At 46.8% G+C, this 15,837-nt stretch overlaps 1 protein-coding gene across 2 annotated transcripts in view; it reads left to right on the top strand.

Moving 5' to 3' along the window:
- The window catches only part of GAN (gigaxonin), a 58,400-nt gene that overhangs the window by 16,502 nt on the left and 26,061 nt on the right, over positions 1–15,837 (top strand). Inside the window, exon 2 of one of the 2 annotated variants that reach the window (XM_003126840.7) lies at positions 14,375–14,489. The exons of the other annotated variant lie outside the window; for it this stretch is intronic. Within the exon in view, the coding sequence (XP_003126888.3) occupies positions 14,375–14,489 (115 nt within the window). The remainder of the gene's footprint in view (positions 1–14,374; positions 14,490–15,837) is intronic. 2 annotated transcript variants of the gene reach the window in all.

The following is a 15,837-nucleotide window of genomic DNA, read 5'->3' as shown; positions in this document are numbered from 1 at the left end:
TGGGTTTGTTTATTTCCTACAATGAGATTGATGGTACGCGTTTTTGGCAAGAAAACCATGGGAATGACCCCGAGCTCCCCTCAGTGTGTCATGTTGGAGGCCTGTGATGGCCCTTTGTCCCAGCACTGGTGGCATTAGTGTCCACCAGGTCAGCCCACTTGTTTCCTCTTTGGGACGAAGGAGTAATATGGTGGAGCTTAGGGTAAGACTGAGATTATGTAAACACTCCATTCCTCATCAGTGTTTACTCGATGGTTTGAGCATCCACGTAGGCTCTGTACCTATCCATTCTTTCTGTATTTACTAGTCGGGCTCTTAACCTTTTTTTTTTTTTTTTTTGGTCCTTTGTCTTTTTTATGGCCACACCCACAGCTTATGGAGGTTCCTGGGCCAGGGGTCTCATCGGAGCTGTAGCCACCGGCCTACACCAGAGCCGCAGCCACTCCAGATCTGAGCCGCGTCTGTGACCTACACCACAGCTCACAGCAATGCCAGATCCTTAACCCACTGAGCGCGGCCAGGGATCGAACCCACAACCTCATGGTTCCTAGTCAGATTCATTTCCACTGTGCCACTATGGGAGCCACCAGGTTCTTAAATTTTAGGCTTAAGAAGCTGGTTAAAAAAATCGTGCTGTTGACTGAGATGGGGACCGCCTGGGGAGCGACAGGCTTCCAGCAGGCTGGGAAAAAGATTTATTGTGGAGCATGATGGGTCCTTGGTCTAGAGGAACACCATGCTCAAGGCTTCAGATGGACCAGCTAGTTGAGATCCAGTTTTTCATCCCATGCCTAGTGCTGAGTTGAGTACTGTACCTAGAACCTCGAAGGAACTAGTCATGGTTTTCATTGCTTTGCTCATCGTTTACCTTTCCCTCCAGGGATTGCTGTGTCTCTGCCTGTGGGGATTAATGTCACTCGTGGTTGTGCGCACCCCCTGTCCCTGTGATAGTCTGTGGTCCAGGCTCCCTCCCTGCCTGCCTGTCCCCCAGCACACACACGGACTCACACTCTGCAGAGTGTCCCTGGGCTGTCCTTGTTTGAGCTGTAAATCACACTTGCCGCTTTCTCTTTTCAGAAAACAGCATCTTCTCTACGATAAATTTCTCTTTTGTTCAAACCACATGACTCTGGAAGGCATATGCTTTGTGCTTTCATAGTTCTTCCAGATATTCCTGTAATTGGATGTGGCTCCTCAGAGCGGATCTAAATATCGGATCTAAATATGAAGCGCCGCCTTTCATCTTCAGCACGGATGCAGTGACACCAGGAGGGGGTGGGTACATCTCTGTGGCTCCCCATGTGTCCCATGGTCAGGGACAGGGAGGCGTAGGACTGTGGCCTCTGCATCCTCGGTGCCCAGGTGGCTCGGCTTCAGCTTCATCCTGGGCTGGGGCTGGGGCTGGGGCGTGGGCTGACACCTGAACAGTAAGCCTTTGATTCTCTGGAAGGCTTTCCTACCTTTTTCAGGTTTCTCTCACTCTAGCTCCTAATTTTCCATGCGGTGCACCAGTGGGGACGAGGGGCAGGCAGTGAAGCCGGGTGAGATGGAGGGGCCGGAGCGTTAGGCTTGTTCACAGGAGACAGGCCTCCCCCACAGCCGGCCTCAGCGTCCAGTTTACATTTGGGCCTCAGCACAAAGGCAGATGATTGCTACATGGTCAGCCTTCAATTCTGGAGTTGCTGAGCTCAGCATGCTGTGAACTGGATGCTGGGGGAAAGCGTCACCCCCTCCCCCCACCCCCGGATGGACCAACCAGTGGATGCTGTGCAGGGAGTCGCCCAGCTGCCGGCTGAGCTGGCTCATGACACCACTTCTGGACACTTGAGCTCATTTTGTTTCCGAGCCAAATGAAAACAGTAACTGATCACTGCAGCACTGAACTCCGTCAGGTCCCCGCCTGGCTGCGTGCTTTTGTCAGGTCTGCCGTGTCTTCCAGATGCCTACTCAGTTCCAGGGGCGCCGAGGGAGAGAAGTAAACAAAACAAAGTCCCCAATTTCCTGGGTGTAGACGTTAAACAAATGCCACCTGGTAGATGGTGGTAAATTCTAAGAAGAAAAATAGAGCAAGGAGGGAAGTGGAGGTGTTATTCTTAGACACGTGGTACCCGGGTTGCTCTGTGGACGTGTTGATGGAACAGAGCCCTGACGTCGAGGGAGGGCTGAACGTGTGATGAGGAGAGTGGAGGTGGAGAGAACGTTCCAGGCAGGAGGGGCTGAGTTAGAAAAAGCTGGGAAACTTCTAAAACGCACATTGTTTCGGACCTGACGTAACTGGTCTAGTGGGGGCCCAGGGACCTGCTTTTCTATGGAAGCTCTCCCGAAGGTTCTGGGAAGCAGTTTGGGGAGCGACTCCTAAAAGCCATTAAAAGTATGAGTCGTTCCAGGATCTGTATGAGGAAAACAGGCTTGATGGTAAGTCAGTAAAAACCGTAATCTCTCTGGCTAGAAAGAATTAGAGGCAGAGAGAAATGAGGAGAGGAAGTTGAAAGGAAATAAGGAAGGAAAAGCAATAGTCCTGAGCTTTAATGAGAGTGCGCCCTTGTCGTGGAGGTCACCTCTTGGAGGAATAGAGGGCTGTGTCCCCACTTCTGCTTGTTCTTCGCCATCTCCTGCTCTGAGGGAACCAGTATCCGGCTGGTGGCAGTTCCCAGGAGGGTCACGCGGCACCGCAGCTGTGCTTTCTGTGGCCTCCTGTCCTTCCCACCCTGACCTTGCTCGGTCCTGTGGGAGGAGCATGGCGGGGGCGAGATGGCCTGTGGCGGTGGCGGTGTGTGAGAGGACAGTGGCTGTGGAGGTTGGCCTGTGGCACCTGCTTGTCCCACTGGCCTAGGGGTCTCCTCCTCGGGAAACCCAGTCCCACCCCAGACATTTGTGGAAACACTTTCCTTCTGTCTCCGTGGAATTCCTAGGCAGCAGGTTCCTCACTCCCTTCCATGAAAAGCAGGCTTCGTCGAGAGAGGATGCCATCTGTTGATGGAAATGTTACTTGCACGTTGCTACTTCATAAAGCTGACTGGGACTAAAAAAGTACATTTTATTTATTTTCTATGTTTTATTTTTTGATCTTTTTGTCTTTTTAGGGCTGCACCCACAGCATATGGAGGTTCCCAAGCTACGGGTCCGATCAGAGCTATGGCCACTGATCTACACCACAGCCACAGCAACATAGCATCCAGGCTGCGTCTGCGACCTACACCACAGCTCAAGGCAACGCTGGATCCTTAACCCACTGAGTGAGGCCAGGGATCGAACCCACGTCCTCGTGGATACTAGTCAGGTTCGTTAGCCACTGAGTCATGATGGAAACCCCAAAATACATTTTAAAAATAGACTGGTTTTTTTTTTTTTTTTAAAGCTGTTTAAGGCTCACAGCAAAAATGAGAGGAAAACATAGAGGTTTCACGTCTAGTTGCTACTGGTCCACGTGCACAGCCTCCCCCAGCAGTGACCCCCCGCAGAGGGTGCCTTGGTCACAGTGGACGAATCTTCCTTGGCACATCATCACCCAGAGTCCATGACTTGCATCAGGATGCATCCTGGGTGCACGTTTTCCGGGTGTGGACCATCGTGCTGTCCTACTGACTAGTGTCTCTGCCCTAAAATCCATTTTGGTGTGGATTCTAGGAGCTCGTGAAGATGAAAAAGGGGGAGGAGCGTGTGTAAAACAGGCTTCCCACAGGTCTGGCCTAAGGGGGCCCACGCTCTGGGGCCCTGCCCGGTTTGAGGTGGCAGGAACCATCTGGAACCGTATGAGTAACGCCTGTGAACTGCCCGGGACTCTCTGTAAAGCTCGATTCCTTGAACTTCATTTTTTCTTGCGTCCTGCTGGAGCATGTTTCCTTGCTTTTATTGGAGACCAGCTTTTGCATCCAAGGGGAAGAGACGTCATCTGGATGCTCTCTGTCACCGTCCCAGCCCATCCCATTCAGCAAGGCCTGCAGCGATTCCAGGAAGAGGGGGGTCAGGCCCGATGATCTGGACTGTTTGTTGTGACTTTGAGACCTACTGAACATTTCCAGCCAGTAGGAGCCGGTAAGAAGAGGCCAGTGTATAACCAGCAGAGCCCTTGGGCTCGGTGGCACTTACTTCAAAGTGTGGCCCCCTTTCTTGGCTGTACAAGTTTGCCTGATACCACCTTCTTTCTTAGCCCACAACTTTTTTTCTTTATATAAAACCTCTTTTCAGTGTTATCAAGAAAAACTTTTTTTTTTTCTTCTCTTCTGTTCCACTTTAATAGAACAGAAAATAAGTGTTTGCCCAAAGGATAGGTGATTGGAGGAAAAATAAAACTTATACTGCATCAGCCCCAGAAGGCAGGTTATAGATCCTACGGAACTGACCGAGTTGGCTGGACTTGACCTCTGGGACCCAGCAGGATGGGTCTCCAGAGCTGAGTCTCTGCAGCAGCTCTTTGCTCTGTTTCAGTGGAGCCTGGGCGTGTTGGGGGCTGGGAAGTTTGCAAATTGCCTGATTTAACCTCTTCTTTTTACAAACGAGAGAACAGGGGCAAAGAGGGGGAGTGTCTTGTCCTAGAAACGGAAAACCGGGCAAGGATGTGACAGGCAGGGATATTTATGTCTGGACGCCAGAGGCCCAGTCTCATAATACTCCCCATTATTTCTAGTTTTTTTCAGAGTGTTTTGAAATTCTCAAAGGGATATTTTAAGACAACTGCAGTTTCTAGGAGAGAGTTTGTAAGTTGACATCATATCATAATAAAAGCAAGGATATGGTGACTTCCAGTTTACATCTGAGTATATCTCCCTCGGGCGAAGATAGAAAACAGAAAAGAAGAGACAGAGGGGCTGTGTCTCGGTAGAGGATTAAGAGGTACAAGATCTGGGGTTCCCATCCCGGTGCAGAGGAAACGAATCTGACTAGGAACCATGAGGATGCAGTTTGGATCCCTGGCCTCGCTTACCGTGAGCTGTGGTGTGGACCGCAGATGCGGCTTGGATCTGGCGTTGCTGTGGGTGTGGTGTAGGCTGGCGGCTCCGGCTCCGATTAGACCCCTAGCCTGGGAACCTCCATATTCCATGGGCGCAGCCATAAAAAGCAAAAAAAAAAAAAAAAAAGTTCAAGCTCTTTGGTATGAAATAAGTACATTTGTACCCACAGGGGACAAAGCCAGTACTTGATAATCACTGTAACTGGAGTGTGAGTCACTAGGAGTTCCCGTTGTGGCTCAGTGGTTGGTGAATCCGACTGGGAACCATGGCATTGCGGGTTCGATCCCTGGCCTTGCTCAGTGGGCTGGGGATCCGGGCGTTGCTGTGAGCTGTGGTGCGGATCGCAGACGCGGCTCGGATCCTGCATTGCTGTGGCTGTGGCTGTGGCCGGCAGCTACAGCTCCGATTAGACCCTGAGCCTGGGAGCCTCCATATGCCTCGGGAGTGGCCCTAGAAAAGGCAAGCAAAAAAAAAAAAAAAAATTGTGAGTCACTGTAGTGACACCTGTAACTTGTACATCAGCTATACTTCACTAAAAAGAGAAAGAAAACAGAAGAGCTGATTTACTTACCGCACCACGGGTGCGGCCCTAAAAAGCAAAAAAAAAAAAAAATTACTTTTCTGATTTCATTCACTTTTTATTTAAGTATAATTAATTGATATACGTTATTTTATTAGTCTCAGTTGTAAAACATAATGATGTAATATTTGTATATATTATAGAATAGTTACCACAAGTCTAGTTATCTGTCAGACATAGTTACAGATTTTTTCCCATTTTACTTTTTTATTTTTTAACTTAAATTTTTTAATTTATTCTTTAAATTTTTTATTAATTTTTAAAGATTCTTATTTTTTCCGTTATAGCTGGTTTACAGTGTTCTGTTTTTCTGCTGTATATCAAAGTGACCCAGTCACACATACGTACATGCATTCTTTTTCTCACTTTATCCCCCATCATGCTCCATCAGAAATGACTAGATATAGTTCCCTCTGCTATACAGCAGCATCTCACCGCTTCCACTCCAAAGGCAATAGTCTGCATCTATTAACCCCAGACTCCCAGTCCATCCCACTCCCTCCCCCTCCACCCTTGGCAACCACAAGTCTGTTCTCTAAGTCCAAGAGTTTTCTTTTCTGTGGAAAAGTTCATTTGTGCCGTAGATTAGATTCCAGATGTAAGTGATATCATACGGTATTTGTCTTTCTCTTTCTGACGTACTTCACTTAGTATGAGAGTCTCTGGTTCCATCCATGTTGCTGCAAATGGCATTATTTTGTTCTTTTTATGGCTGAGTATTCCATCATAGCTACAATTTTTTAAAAAATAAATTTTATTGGAATAAAGCTGACTTAGAAAGTTGTGTTAGTTTTAGGTGTGCAGCAGAGTGAATCTGTTTTACTGGGTTAGTGAATCCATTCCTTTTCACATCATTTTCTCATATAGGTTATTACACAAATTTTTTTCTTATGCTGAGAACTTTTAAGTTCTACTCCCTTACAACTTCCAAATACACAATATGTTATTATTAACTGTTGTTACTGTGCTATATCTTACATCCTCATTACATTTTTATCGTACTACGGAAAAGAATCACCTGAGATGGATTAGAAACACAAAACACATATGGATAGGTTGAAAAGCATCACGTGACCCCCTGCTGCAGCGTGGTCTGCAGACCAGCAGCATCTGCATTGCCCGAGAGCTTGTGCCGAATGCAGAACCTCAGGCCCCACCACGGACCCTCTGAATCAGGACCTGCATTTGACAAAATCCCCAGATGACTCGCACAAATGTGCAAGTTTGAGAAGCTCTGCGCTTCAGTAGCATTGGACAGGTGAAACTGTCAGAAAGTTCTTCCTCACACTGACTCTAGTTCTGCTTCACTGTATCTGAGATCCTGTGACGGCCCTTCAAATATCTAAAGACTGCCGTCAATTCAAAACCTTCCTTTACAAAGAATTATTGATCATGTGTTCTTTGTAAACTGCCAGGCTAGGTGGGGGTTACAGTGATAAAGAGGGCTCTGTCCCCAAAGAAAGGAGAGAGGAAATGTGATTTGTACGTGAATACCATAGTAAGAGACAGAACTGGAGTTACCACTGTGGCATACCATGTTAAAAACCCGACTAGTATCCATGAGGATGCGGGTTCGACCTCTGGCCTTACTGTGAGCTGCAGCTTAAGTCACAGATGCGGCCAGCAGCTCCAGGTCCAACTTGACACTAGCCGGGGTACTTCTATATACCTCAGTTGCAGCCCAAAAAGCACACAGAAAAAGAGAGACAGAACTTGATGGTCCCATAATATCAAGTGCTGGGGACATTTATAACAGGAGAAATTATTTCTCCCTGCGAGGAGGTGAGGGTGGACGAGCAGCCTCTGGCAGGAGGGAGTGATATAGGGACATTTTTTTGTGAAACTGGCACTCAAACTAGTCTTTAGAAGGCATTAGCAGTTGAATTTGCGTGGATGACATTAGGAAAGATCAAAAGCCAGGTAGGAAGATGGGAAATTTGGGGCAAAGTGTAAGGGTCTGAATTTAAACCATAATTAAAATAAAACTTTGTAACTTCACTCTCAGATGTTTAGAGATTTCAGTAGTACAATGACTCATTTTTCTTGGGCTTTGAAAAGGCTTACCTTTTGTAGAAGTCTGAAGTGGTCAGCGCTCATCTTTAAAGGAGTTTAGTGTTTTGTTTTGTTTTCTGTCCTCTTAGCCATTGTCTCCACTCTGCTATCTGTGGAGAGAAACCCATACTCTTTGAAAGGGATCCTTTTTCATTGTGAAAACATAGGATGGTACAGTTGACCCTTGAACAATGTGAATTTGAAATGCACAGGTCTACGTATACATGGATTTTTAAAAAAATATTTCATGAGTTTACTTGTACACTGATTAACTGGCAAAAAATCCGCATGTAAGTGGACCTGTATAGTTCAAACCCATCTTGTTCAAGGATCAGCTGTACACGGGCTGAAATTGATTGAATCTGTGGTTCCTGATATGGAGCGCAGACTCTGGGACTTGAGCATCTGCAGATTTTGGTATCTGTGTGGGTCCTGGAATCAGTCCGTCATGGATACCAAGGGATGGCTATGTAGTTGTTTAAAAAAAAAAAAAAAAAAGTCACATTGTTGCAAAATAAAAAGGGACACAATGAATGGTCCCCTGGTCAACGGCTTTGCCCATCAGCCTGGCTCCCTCCTCCTACGCGGTCCACAGCCCACAGGCAGGCCCAGCCAGCTCCTGCTTGAACAATGCTAATTCTAGGTGCTCCTCCTTTATCTGGAGCATCTGCCTTTAAATAGGTTCAAGACTCTCTCAGTCTGTATCTCATCAGGAGAAAGAAACGACATAGCAATGTGAACAAGGGAAGTTTAATATAAAAAATTTTGCCTACACCAGGAGATTGGGGGTAATGAAGAATTGGCTAGTAAACTCTAAAAAATAAAGGAATAGCTGATATAAGAAGCAGCCACCACCCCCATGACTGAGACCCAACTTTATTGGACAGGACACCGTCACAGCTCACTGCATGGCAGAGCAGCCACACTGGTGGAATTTGCTTGAAATCAACCCTCAGGAACTTGCCAGACTTCTACCCTCTGAGGGGTCTGGGAAGGCTGTCAGCAGGGAGGTGTCTCCCCAGGAACAGGTTCCTGCAGAACTACCTCCAGAAAAGCTGCAGGGTGCTTCGGGTGCTGTGCACTCAGGAGCCCAGGAACTCCATGTGCCGCAGGTGCAGCCCGAAAAAGCCAAAAGAAAAAAACAAAGAGAACTTGATGACCCTATAATAATATCCCGTGCTCTCCTCCCCCTGCAGTGTCCGTCCAGCACTCTACTGAAAAGCTTAACATCCTGCCATTAAGGAAGGAAGACCCCTCAAAAGGCTCAGGTCCGTTTTCACAGAGCCTGCAGAAAGGGTGGCTTTGGAGCTGAGAGGCGGGAAGTTGCTGACGAGCACAGCAGCTGAGAAACACGGGCAGTCACGACTCCGGAGTGAGACACTCCCGGAAGATACGTCTGCATACGATATGTTTTAGAGCCAAATGTTAATGGTTTGGGTGCCATTCTTGCCACTTACACTGTTTTTCTTTCTTGACTGAGAATTGACTGAAATTTTTTCCTTTACTTTTAAGAAAAGGGTCAGTCATGTGTAAACCTAGGGTGCAGCAAGCGGAAAAGAAATGCCTTTAGAGTTAAATTATTAGTGGAGTAGAAACTGCAGAGGCAAGAAAAGCTGATAAGGATCCCAGGTGGGGCCAGAGTTGTCTAAATAGCCTTGACCCCTTCACACGCGTTGTGTGTCCCATCATCTCTTCCTCCTAAAGGTCTGCCAAGGCCTCCCGCTGCCCCGCAATAGCCCGGCTTCCTTCCCTTGGTCCACAGCTGTTACCCTGGAATCATCCTTCCCCATTCCCTTCACTGCTTTCCTGTGCTGGATCGTGTGTTTTTCAGTCCAGAATCTTCCTCTTTCTTGCCGTTTGTTGGGGCATTTTTTTCCAACAGTCTTCTGAGAAAGGCTGCATGGGAACTCAGTCGTTTTGAGACTTTGTATAGCTGAGACTGTCTCTTCTGTCTCGACATTGGATTGGCAGTTTGGCTGGTTATAAAAATCTAGGTTGGAAATAATCTTCCTTCAGAATTTCGGAGTCATTTCCACATTGCTGTCTAATGCCATTTGGAAGTATGAAGCCGCTCGGATGCCCATTCTTTTCCGTGTAACCTGATTTTCTGTCGGGAAGTTCGTAAGAATGTTTCTGTTTGCAGTGTTCTGGGGTACGCGGATGATGTGCCTTGGAGAGGGGTGTCTTTATCCCTTGTTGTGAACACTTACTTGATAATCTCTTTGTTGTGTGAGCATTCCTATTTTTCAGATGTTTAGCCTTCCAGAGTAGTCTTTTGGTTTTCTTAACTTGTCTCTCCTATTTTCTTCCTTTACCTTTTTTGCTTTCTTTTCTGGGAGATTTTTACAACTTTTTATTTTGACATTACATTAAAATTTTTTGTAGCCCTTTAAATTTTGTTGTTCTCTGAGTGTTCCCTTTAGGAACATCCTATTCTTTTCTTTTTTTTTCTTTTTAGGGCCACACCTGCAGTGTGTCGAGGTTCCCAGGCTAGGGGTCCCTTCAGAGCTACAGCTGCCGGCCTACACCACACCCACAGCAATGCCAGATCTGAGCCGAGTTTGTGACCTGCATCACTGCTCACAGCAACTCTGGATCCTTAACCCACTGAGTGAGGCCAAGGATTGAACCCACAGTCTCATGGTTCCTAGTCGGATTGTTTCTGCTGCCCCACAACGGGAACTCTAAGCATCCTATTCTTATTTCACGAGTGTAATATCCTCTCTTTTCACTTTGGGAATGTTAATGAGAAGTTTTCTTTTTTCCTTGACTTTTCATCCTGCATAATCTGTACTTCTTCCAAGCTGACTTTTTTTCTCTTGGTTTTGGTTTCTGTCTCTCTTCTTTGTCAGACATCTGTTGAGTCCTGTTTGTTTGATTTTAAGTGTAGGGCTCTAAAGTAGAGTTTCTTAACCCATGTGCCAAAAAAAATTTTTTTTTGCAGTGTGTGAAGATGCTGGGCTGCCCCTCAGAGTGGCTGGATGGAATCTGGGGAGGCTGGGTCACCCTGTCCATACCTGGCCTGCACACAGCCTCATGTGTCTACCCCAGAGTCAAATTATATTTTCTGCATGTGGTGTGACATGAAGTTTCAGAAGTGCTCACCAGAATATATAGTGAGATCAGAGCCCGTGGGTTGGGCTTACTGATGTGGGTTTCACTGTTGCATGCTCCCGCTGGGTCCTTTTCTCCAGGCAGATCTATGCCCATGTTTTTTTTCTTTTTCACCACCCCTAGGCATATGGAGTTCCTGGTCCAGGGATCAGATTCAAGCTGCTGTTGTGACCTATACCACAGCTGCAGCAATGCCAGATTCTTTAACCCACTGTTCCTGGCTGGGAATTGAACCTACGTCCTGGTGCTGCAGGGATGCAGCCAAACTTGTTGCGCCACAGTGGAAACTCCTGTCCCCTTATCTGTAGCTCTTTCCTTTGGGGCTGTTCACATTCTCTAAAAGAGTCATCCAGCTGTTTGCCTGAAGAATATAGGTCTGGCTTTAAGTATTTTAGGAGGAAAGTTGTGAAAAAAAAGACTGATGATCTCAGCATTCAGTGTGTAAATACTCTCTCAGTGTTTGGTACAGGGCACCTACCCCCAGCTGTACCTGCTGTCTCCCTGTCCAGAGACCCTTCCTCTGTTTTAGACTCTAATGAGTTTGTCACCTGTCTTCTGCTGGAGCTGGGAAGCCTTACTCTACGGGGCGGGCAGTCGTGTAGCTACGTGGAGCAAGGGTCTGGGAACGCGCTGTTTCCTGAGACTCTTCTTTCTCCGGTTCTATGCTCAGCTCGTCCTCCACCTCTCCGCCCGCAGTTGCCTCTTCCTCCCACTTCTGAACCTTGTGTCTTAGCTTTCTTCGCTGCTAAATCAGGAGCAACCTTGAGACCTTGGGTCAAGTGCCCGTTCTTAAACAAGACACAAAAGGCACTGACTGTGAAAAAAAAATTCCTTTTTTTTCCCTTCTTTTTTGGTTGTACCCATGGTATTTGGAAGTTCCCAGGCCAGGGATCAAATCTGAGCTGCAACTTCGACCTATGCCACAGCTGTGACAACACCTGATCCTTAACACCCTGCGCCACACTGGGAACTCCAAAAAACCATTCTTCAAATTGTTCATCACCTTAAAAAAAAAAGTGTCAATTCTGCCAACAGTTTAATATCAAGAATATAATTAAGAACACCTCCACTTTAATATGAAGAAGGCAGATAACCTGACTAAAAATGAGACCGGAAGTGAAGGTGTCTTTCACAGAAAACACATGTGGCCACTGACCTATGCAGCTGTACGGCACCTGGGTAACGAGGGGACTGCAGATCACAGCCGTCGCAGGAGACCGGGTTCACGCTCTGGATGGGCAGGATTTGGGAAGCGTGACCGTGCTTCCTGAACTCGAATGTGGTAGAGCTGCGAATCCATGGATTCTCTCACACCACACTAGGCTGAAAATGGCTCAACTGCTTCGGAGAATAATGGCGCATTATCTCATACTTGGGAGAAGAATTTAGCTTAATTTACTCCAGGGATACACCCTAGAGAAACTCTTTGGCATGTATAAGGATAGTCATGGAGTTCCTGCTGTGACGCATTGGGTTAAGAATCTGACTGCAGTGGCTTGGGTCGCTGCGGAGGTTCAATCCTCGACCCCAGTGTGGTAGGTTAAATGATCGAGCATTCCTGCAGATGCAGTTAGGTCTTAGCTGCAGCTTGAGTTCAGTCCCTGACCCAGGAATGTCTATATCCTACAAGTGCTGCCATAAAAATTAAAATAAAAAAAATTTAAAAAAAGAATAAGCAGGAGTTCCCGTCGTGGCGCAGTGGTTAACGAATCCGACTAGGAACCATGAGGTTGCGGGTTCGGTCCCTGCCCTTGCTCAGTGGGTTAACGATCCGGCGTTGCCGTGAGCTGTGGTGTAGGTCGCAGACGCGGCTCGGATCCCGAGTTGCTGTGGCTCTGGTGTAGGCCGGTGGCTACAGCCCCGATTCAACCCCTAGCCTGGGAACCTCCATATGCCGCGGGAGCAGCCCAAGAAATAGCAACAACGGCAACAACAACAACAACAGACAAAAAGACAAAAGACAAAAGACAAAAAAAAAAAAAAAAAAAAAAAAAAAGAATAAGCAGAAGTTGACATAACATTGTGAATCAACCATAATATATAAAATAAAAATCTTTAAAAAAAAAAAACAGGAGTTCCCGTCGTGGCGCAGTGGTTAACGAATCCGACTGGGAACCATGAGGTGGCGGGTTCGGTCCCTGCCCTTGCTCAGTGGGTTAACGATCCGGCGTTGCCGTGAGCTGTGGTGTAGGTTGCAGACGCGGCTCGGATCCCGCGTTGCTGTGGCTCTGGCGTAGGCCGGTGGCTACAGCTCCGATTAGACCCCTAGCCTGGGAACCTCCATATGCCGCTTGAGCGGCCCAAGAAATAGCAACAACAACAACAACAACAACAACAAAAAAAGACAAAAAAAAAAAAAAAAACCATGGAGTTCCTGTTGTGGCTTAATGGTTAACGAACCCAACCGTATTCCGACAAGGATCCCTGGCCTCACCCAGTGGGTTAAAGTTCTGGCGTTGCCATGAGCTGTGGTGTAGGTCACAGACGTGGCTCAGATCCTGTGTTGCTGTGGCTGTGGTGTAGGCCGGTGGCTACAGCTCCAGCCTAGCCTGGGAACCTCCATATGCTGGGGGTACAGCCCTAAATAGACAAAAGACAAGAGAAGGGAAAAAAAAAAAAAAAAGAATAGTCACAGCAGTGCTGTTCACAATACCAAAATCCTGGAGCCACAGCCCAGGGGTCCGTCACCAGGAAAGTGGCATATTTGACGGCAGAAAGAACAAAAGAACCAGTATGATATGCAGCAGTATGAGTGACTCTTAGCAGTATAATATTAAATGAAAAAAGTTAGCACCAAAAGATTACAGACAGCATGAAACACTTTTATATAATTAAGAACAAGTTAAAATTGGAGTTCCCATTGTGGCTCAGCAATAAATTAACCCAACTAGTATCCATGAGGACGTGGGTTTGATCCTTGACCTCCCTCAATGGGTTAAGGATCTGGCGTTGCCATGGGCTCTAGTGTAGGTTGCAAATGTGGCTCAGATCCTGTGTTGCTGTGGCTGTGGTCTAGGCCGACAGCTGTAGCTCCAGTTTGACCCCTAGCCTGGGATCCTCCATATGCCACAGGTGCAGGCCTAAAAAGCCAAAAAAAAAAAAAAAACCTGAAAATTGTGTATATACATTGATTATCAATAAATCTACATTATGCTATAGCATATATATATATTTCATGGATACAAAACTAAAAGAGAGCGAGGAAAAACTGAACCTAGGATTTAGGATGATAGTTATTTCAGATGGGGAGGCAGAAGAATCAGTTGGTGGGGAGGATGGTTTGGTTAGAAGCAGGTTATTGTCAAGATTGTAGCTTTTATTTTGGGTGGTAGGTTTGTGGGGTCCTTGTTACAGTATTGAAAATAGTTAGATAATTAAGTACATGGAAAAAATAAGCTAAAGGGCCTGGGGTTCCCAAGGTCAAGTAGAGATCCTTGCTGACGTGGACCTTAGCGCTTTGGGGGTCTGTTTCGTTTTGATTTTTAAGTAGCGCTCTGAATCCTGGAACAAAAGCTTTGTCATTGAAAGTCATAAAAAAATATTGATCCGAAGGTAACAAAATGTTCTCCGTGGGATTCGTATGCTGATAAGTTTCATGTGCTTTATATTCAGTGCATAATATTTCTAGCTATTTCTGTTCTTTCATACAAATTTTACATTTTTTTCCCTTTCTTAGGACAAAGTTAAACTATAACCCTCCAAAAGATGATGGATCAACCTATAAGATTGAACTTGAAGGGATATCGGTAATGGTTATGAGAGAGATCCTGGATTACATCTTCAGTGGGCAGGTATGATGAGACGCAAAGGAAGGAGGCCCGAGTCGAGGGTCTTCAGGCTCAGGGTGCGGGTCTCCCCCCACCCCCTCTGTGGCCCAGCACCCCTGCCGTCTCCATCTTCCGTCGCTGTGTGCTTGGCCAGGGTCTCCCGCAGGGCCTGGCGCCACATGCATTCTTCCGGGCCCCTGCCCTCGAGAGCAACGCAGACCGCATGAGGTCTCAGCCAGATCCCGGGTTTGGTTTCTCCCGCGCCCGGTCTGGGTCGTGGAGACCCTGGGGGGCTCCCTTCACTGCCGCCGTTTTGTTTCCACGTCCTAATTCCAGTCTTGCTTTGTGCCCACACCCGGGAGCCTCCTTGAGCAGGGGGATTCTTTTGTAGAAATGAGACTTCCAGCCTCACGCAGTGACAGGCCCCTGCGTTGTCTTCACGATGCCGCAGCAGGGCCGCCCCTGCTCCACCTGCACTCTTTCTTTCTGACTTTCCTTGGCTCTCTGTACCCACTTACATTTCTGGGGATTTCACGAAACCCACGGAGGAAAGTGAGTGGTGACCGGTCATCCTTTCCTCTCCTTTCCCCTCCTCCACCCCTACCCCCCCCCCCCATTTATGTGATTTGACGTCCAGCATGAGGACGCTCTAAGAATCATCTCAGGTGTGAATTAGGAAGACATTCTGATGCCTTACGTCTGATTACGTGAGGGTACCTTTTCTTCACTCCTTTTGAAGGCTCGCGTCCTGCTCTCACTTTATTCCTTCTTGCTCCTTCTTATTTCCATTTTCCTTTTTCACAGGCTCGGTCTCCTCCGTACATACGCTGAGCGTACTGCTTACTTTCTCCAAATATGCATTCTGTCCAGAGTCAGACTCTGTGATCATCATCCTTTTTGAAGGTTTTAAGTTCACTTCATGATATTATCACTTTCTCTTTTCTCTCAACATTAGGTGGTGATTGTGTGGAAGTTAGGTTATGTGTATGAAAGTTAAAAATGAATGAATTTAAATCACTCCGGTGACAGCCCTTAAAAGCCTGGAGGTGCTCTGTGGCATCACAAAACCAGGCTTAGAGCCCCACTCTTACGTAACTTACAAAATCGGTTCAGTGGCAGTTCTAACATGTTATGAGCCGATAAGAGCATATTCATGTTTAGGCTTGCATTTGAAACTTGAAATCTTATTTACAGATTGACTTCTATATTTTGGTCCTAATTTCAATTAACTATGGTTTAAAAACCCTAGTTGCAGTGTAAGTTGTACCAAAGTCCTAATTTGGCAGTCTACTTTACACAGAATTCAGTGTTTTCTTCCACACGCCAGTATTCGCATAGTCTCTAGCTGTCGGCTCTCCTCTGGCTGAATTTA

Source organism: Sus scrofa, chromosome 6 (genome assembly GCF_054392235.1).
Source record: "Sus scrofa isolate SSC_HxYL_T2T_F1_AM1 chromosome 6, Sscrofa_HxYL_maternal_Yorkshire_Landrace_v2.0, whole genome shotgun sequence".
NCBI classification, from domain to species: Eukaryota; Metazoa; Chordata; class Mammalia; order Artiodactyla; family Suidae; genus Sus; species Sus scrofa.
The sequence above is the reverse complement of the archived record's forward strand: the minus strand, read 5'-3'. Positions and strand labels throughout refer to the sequence as shown.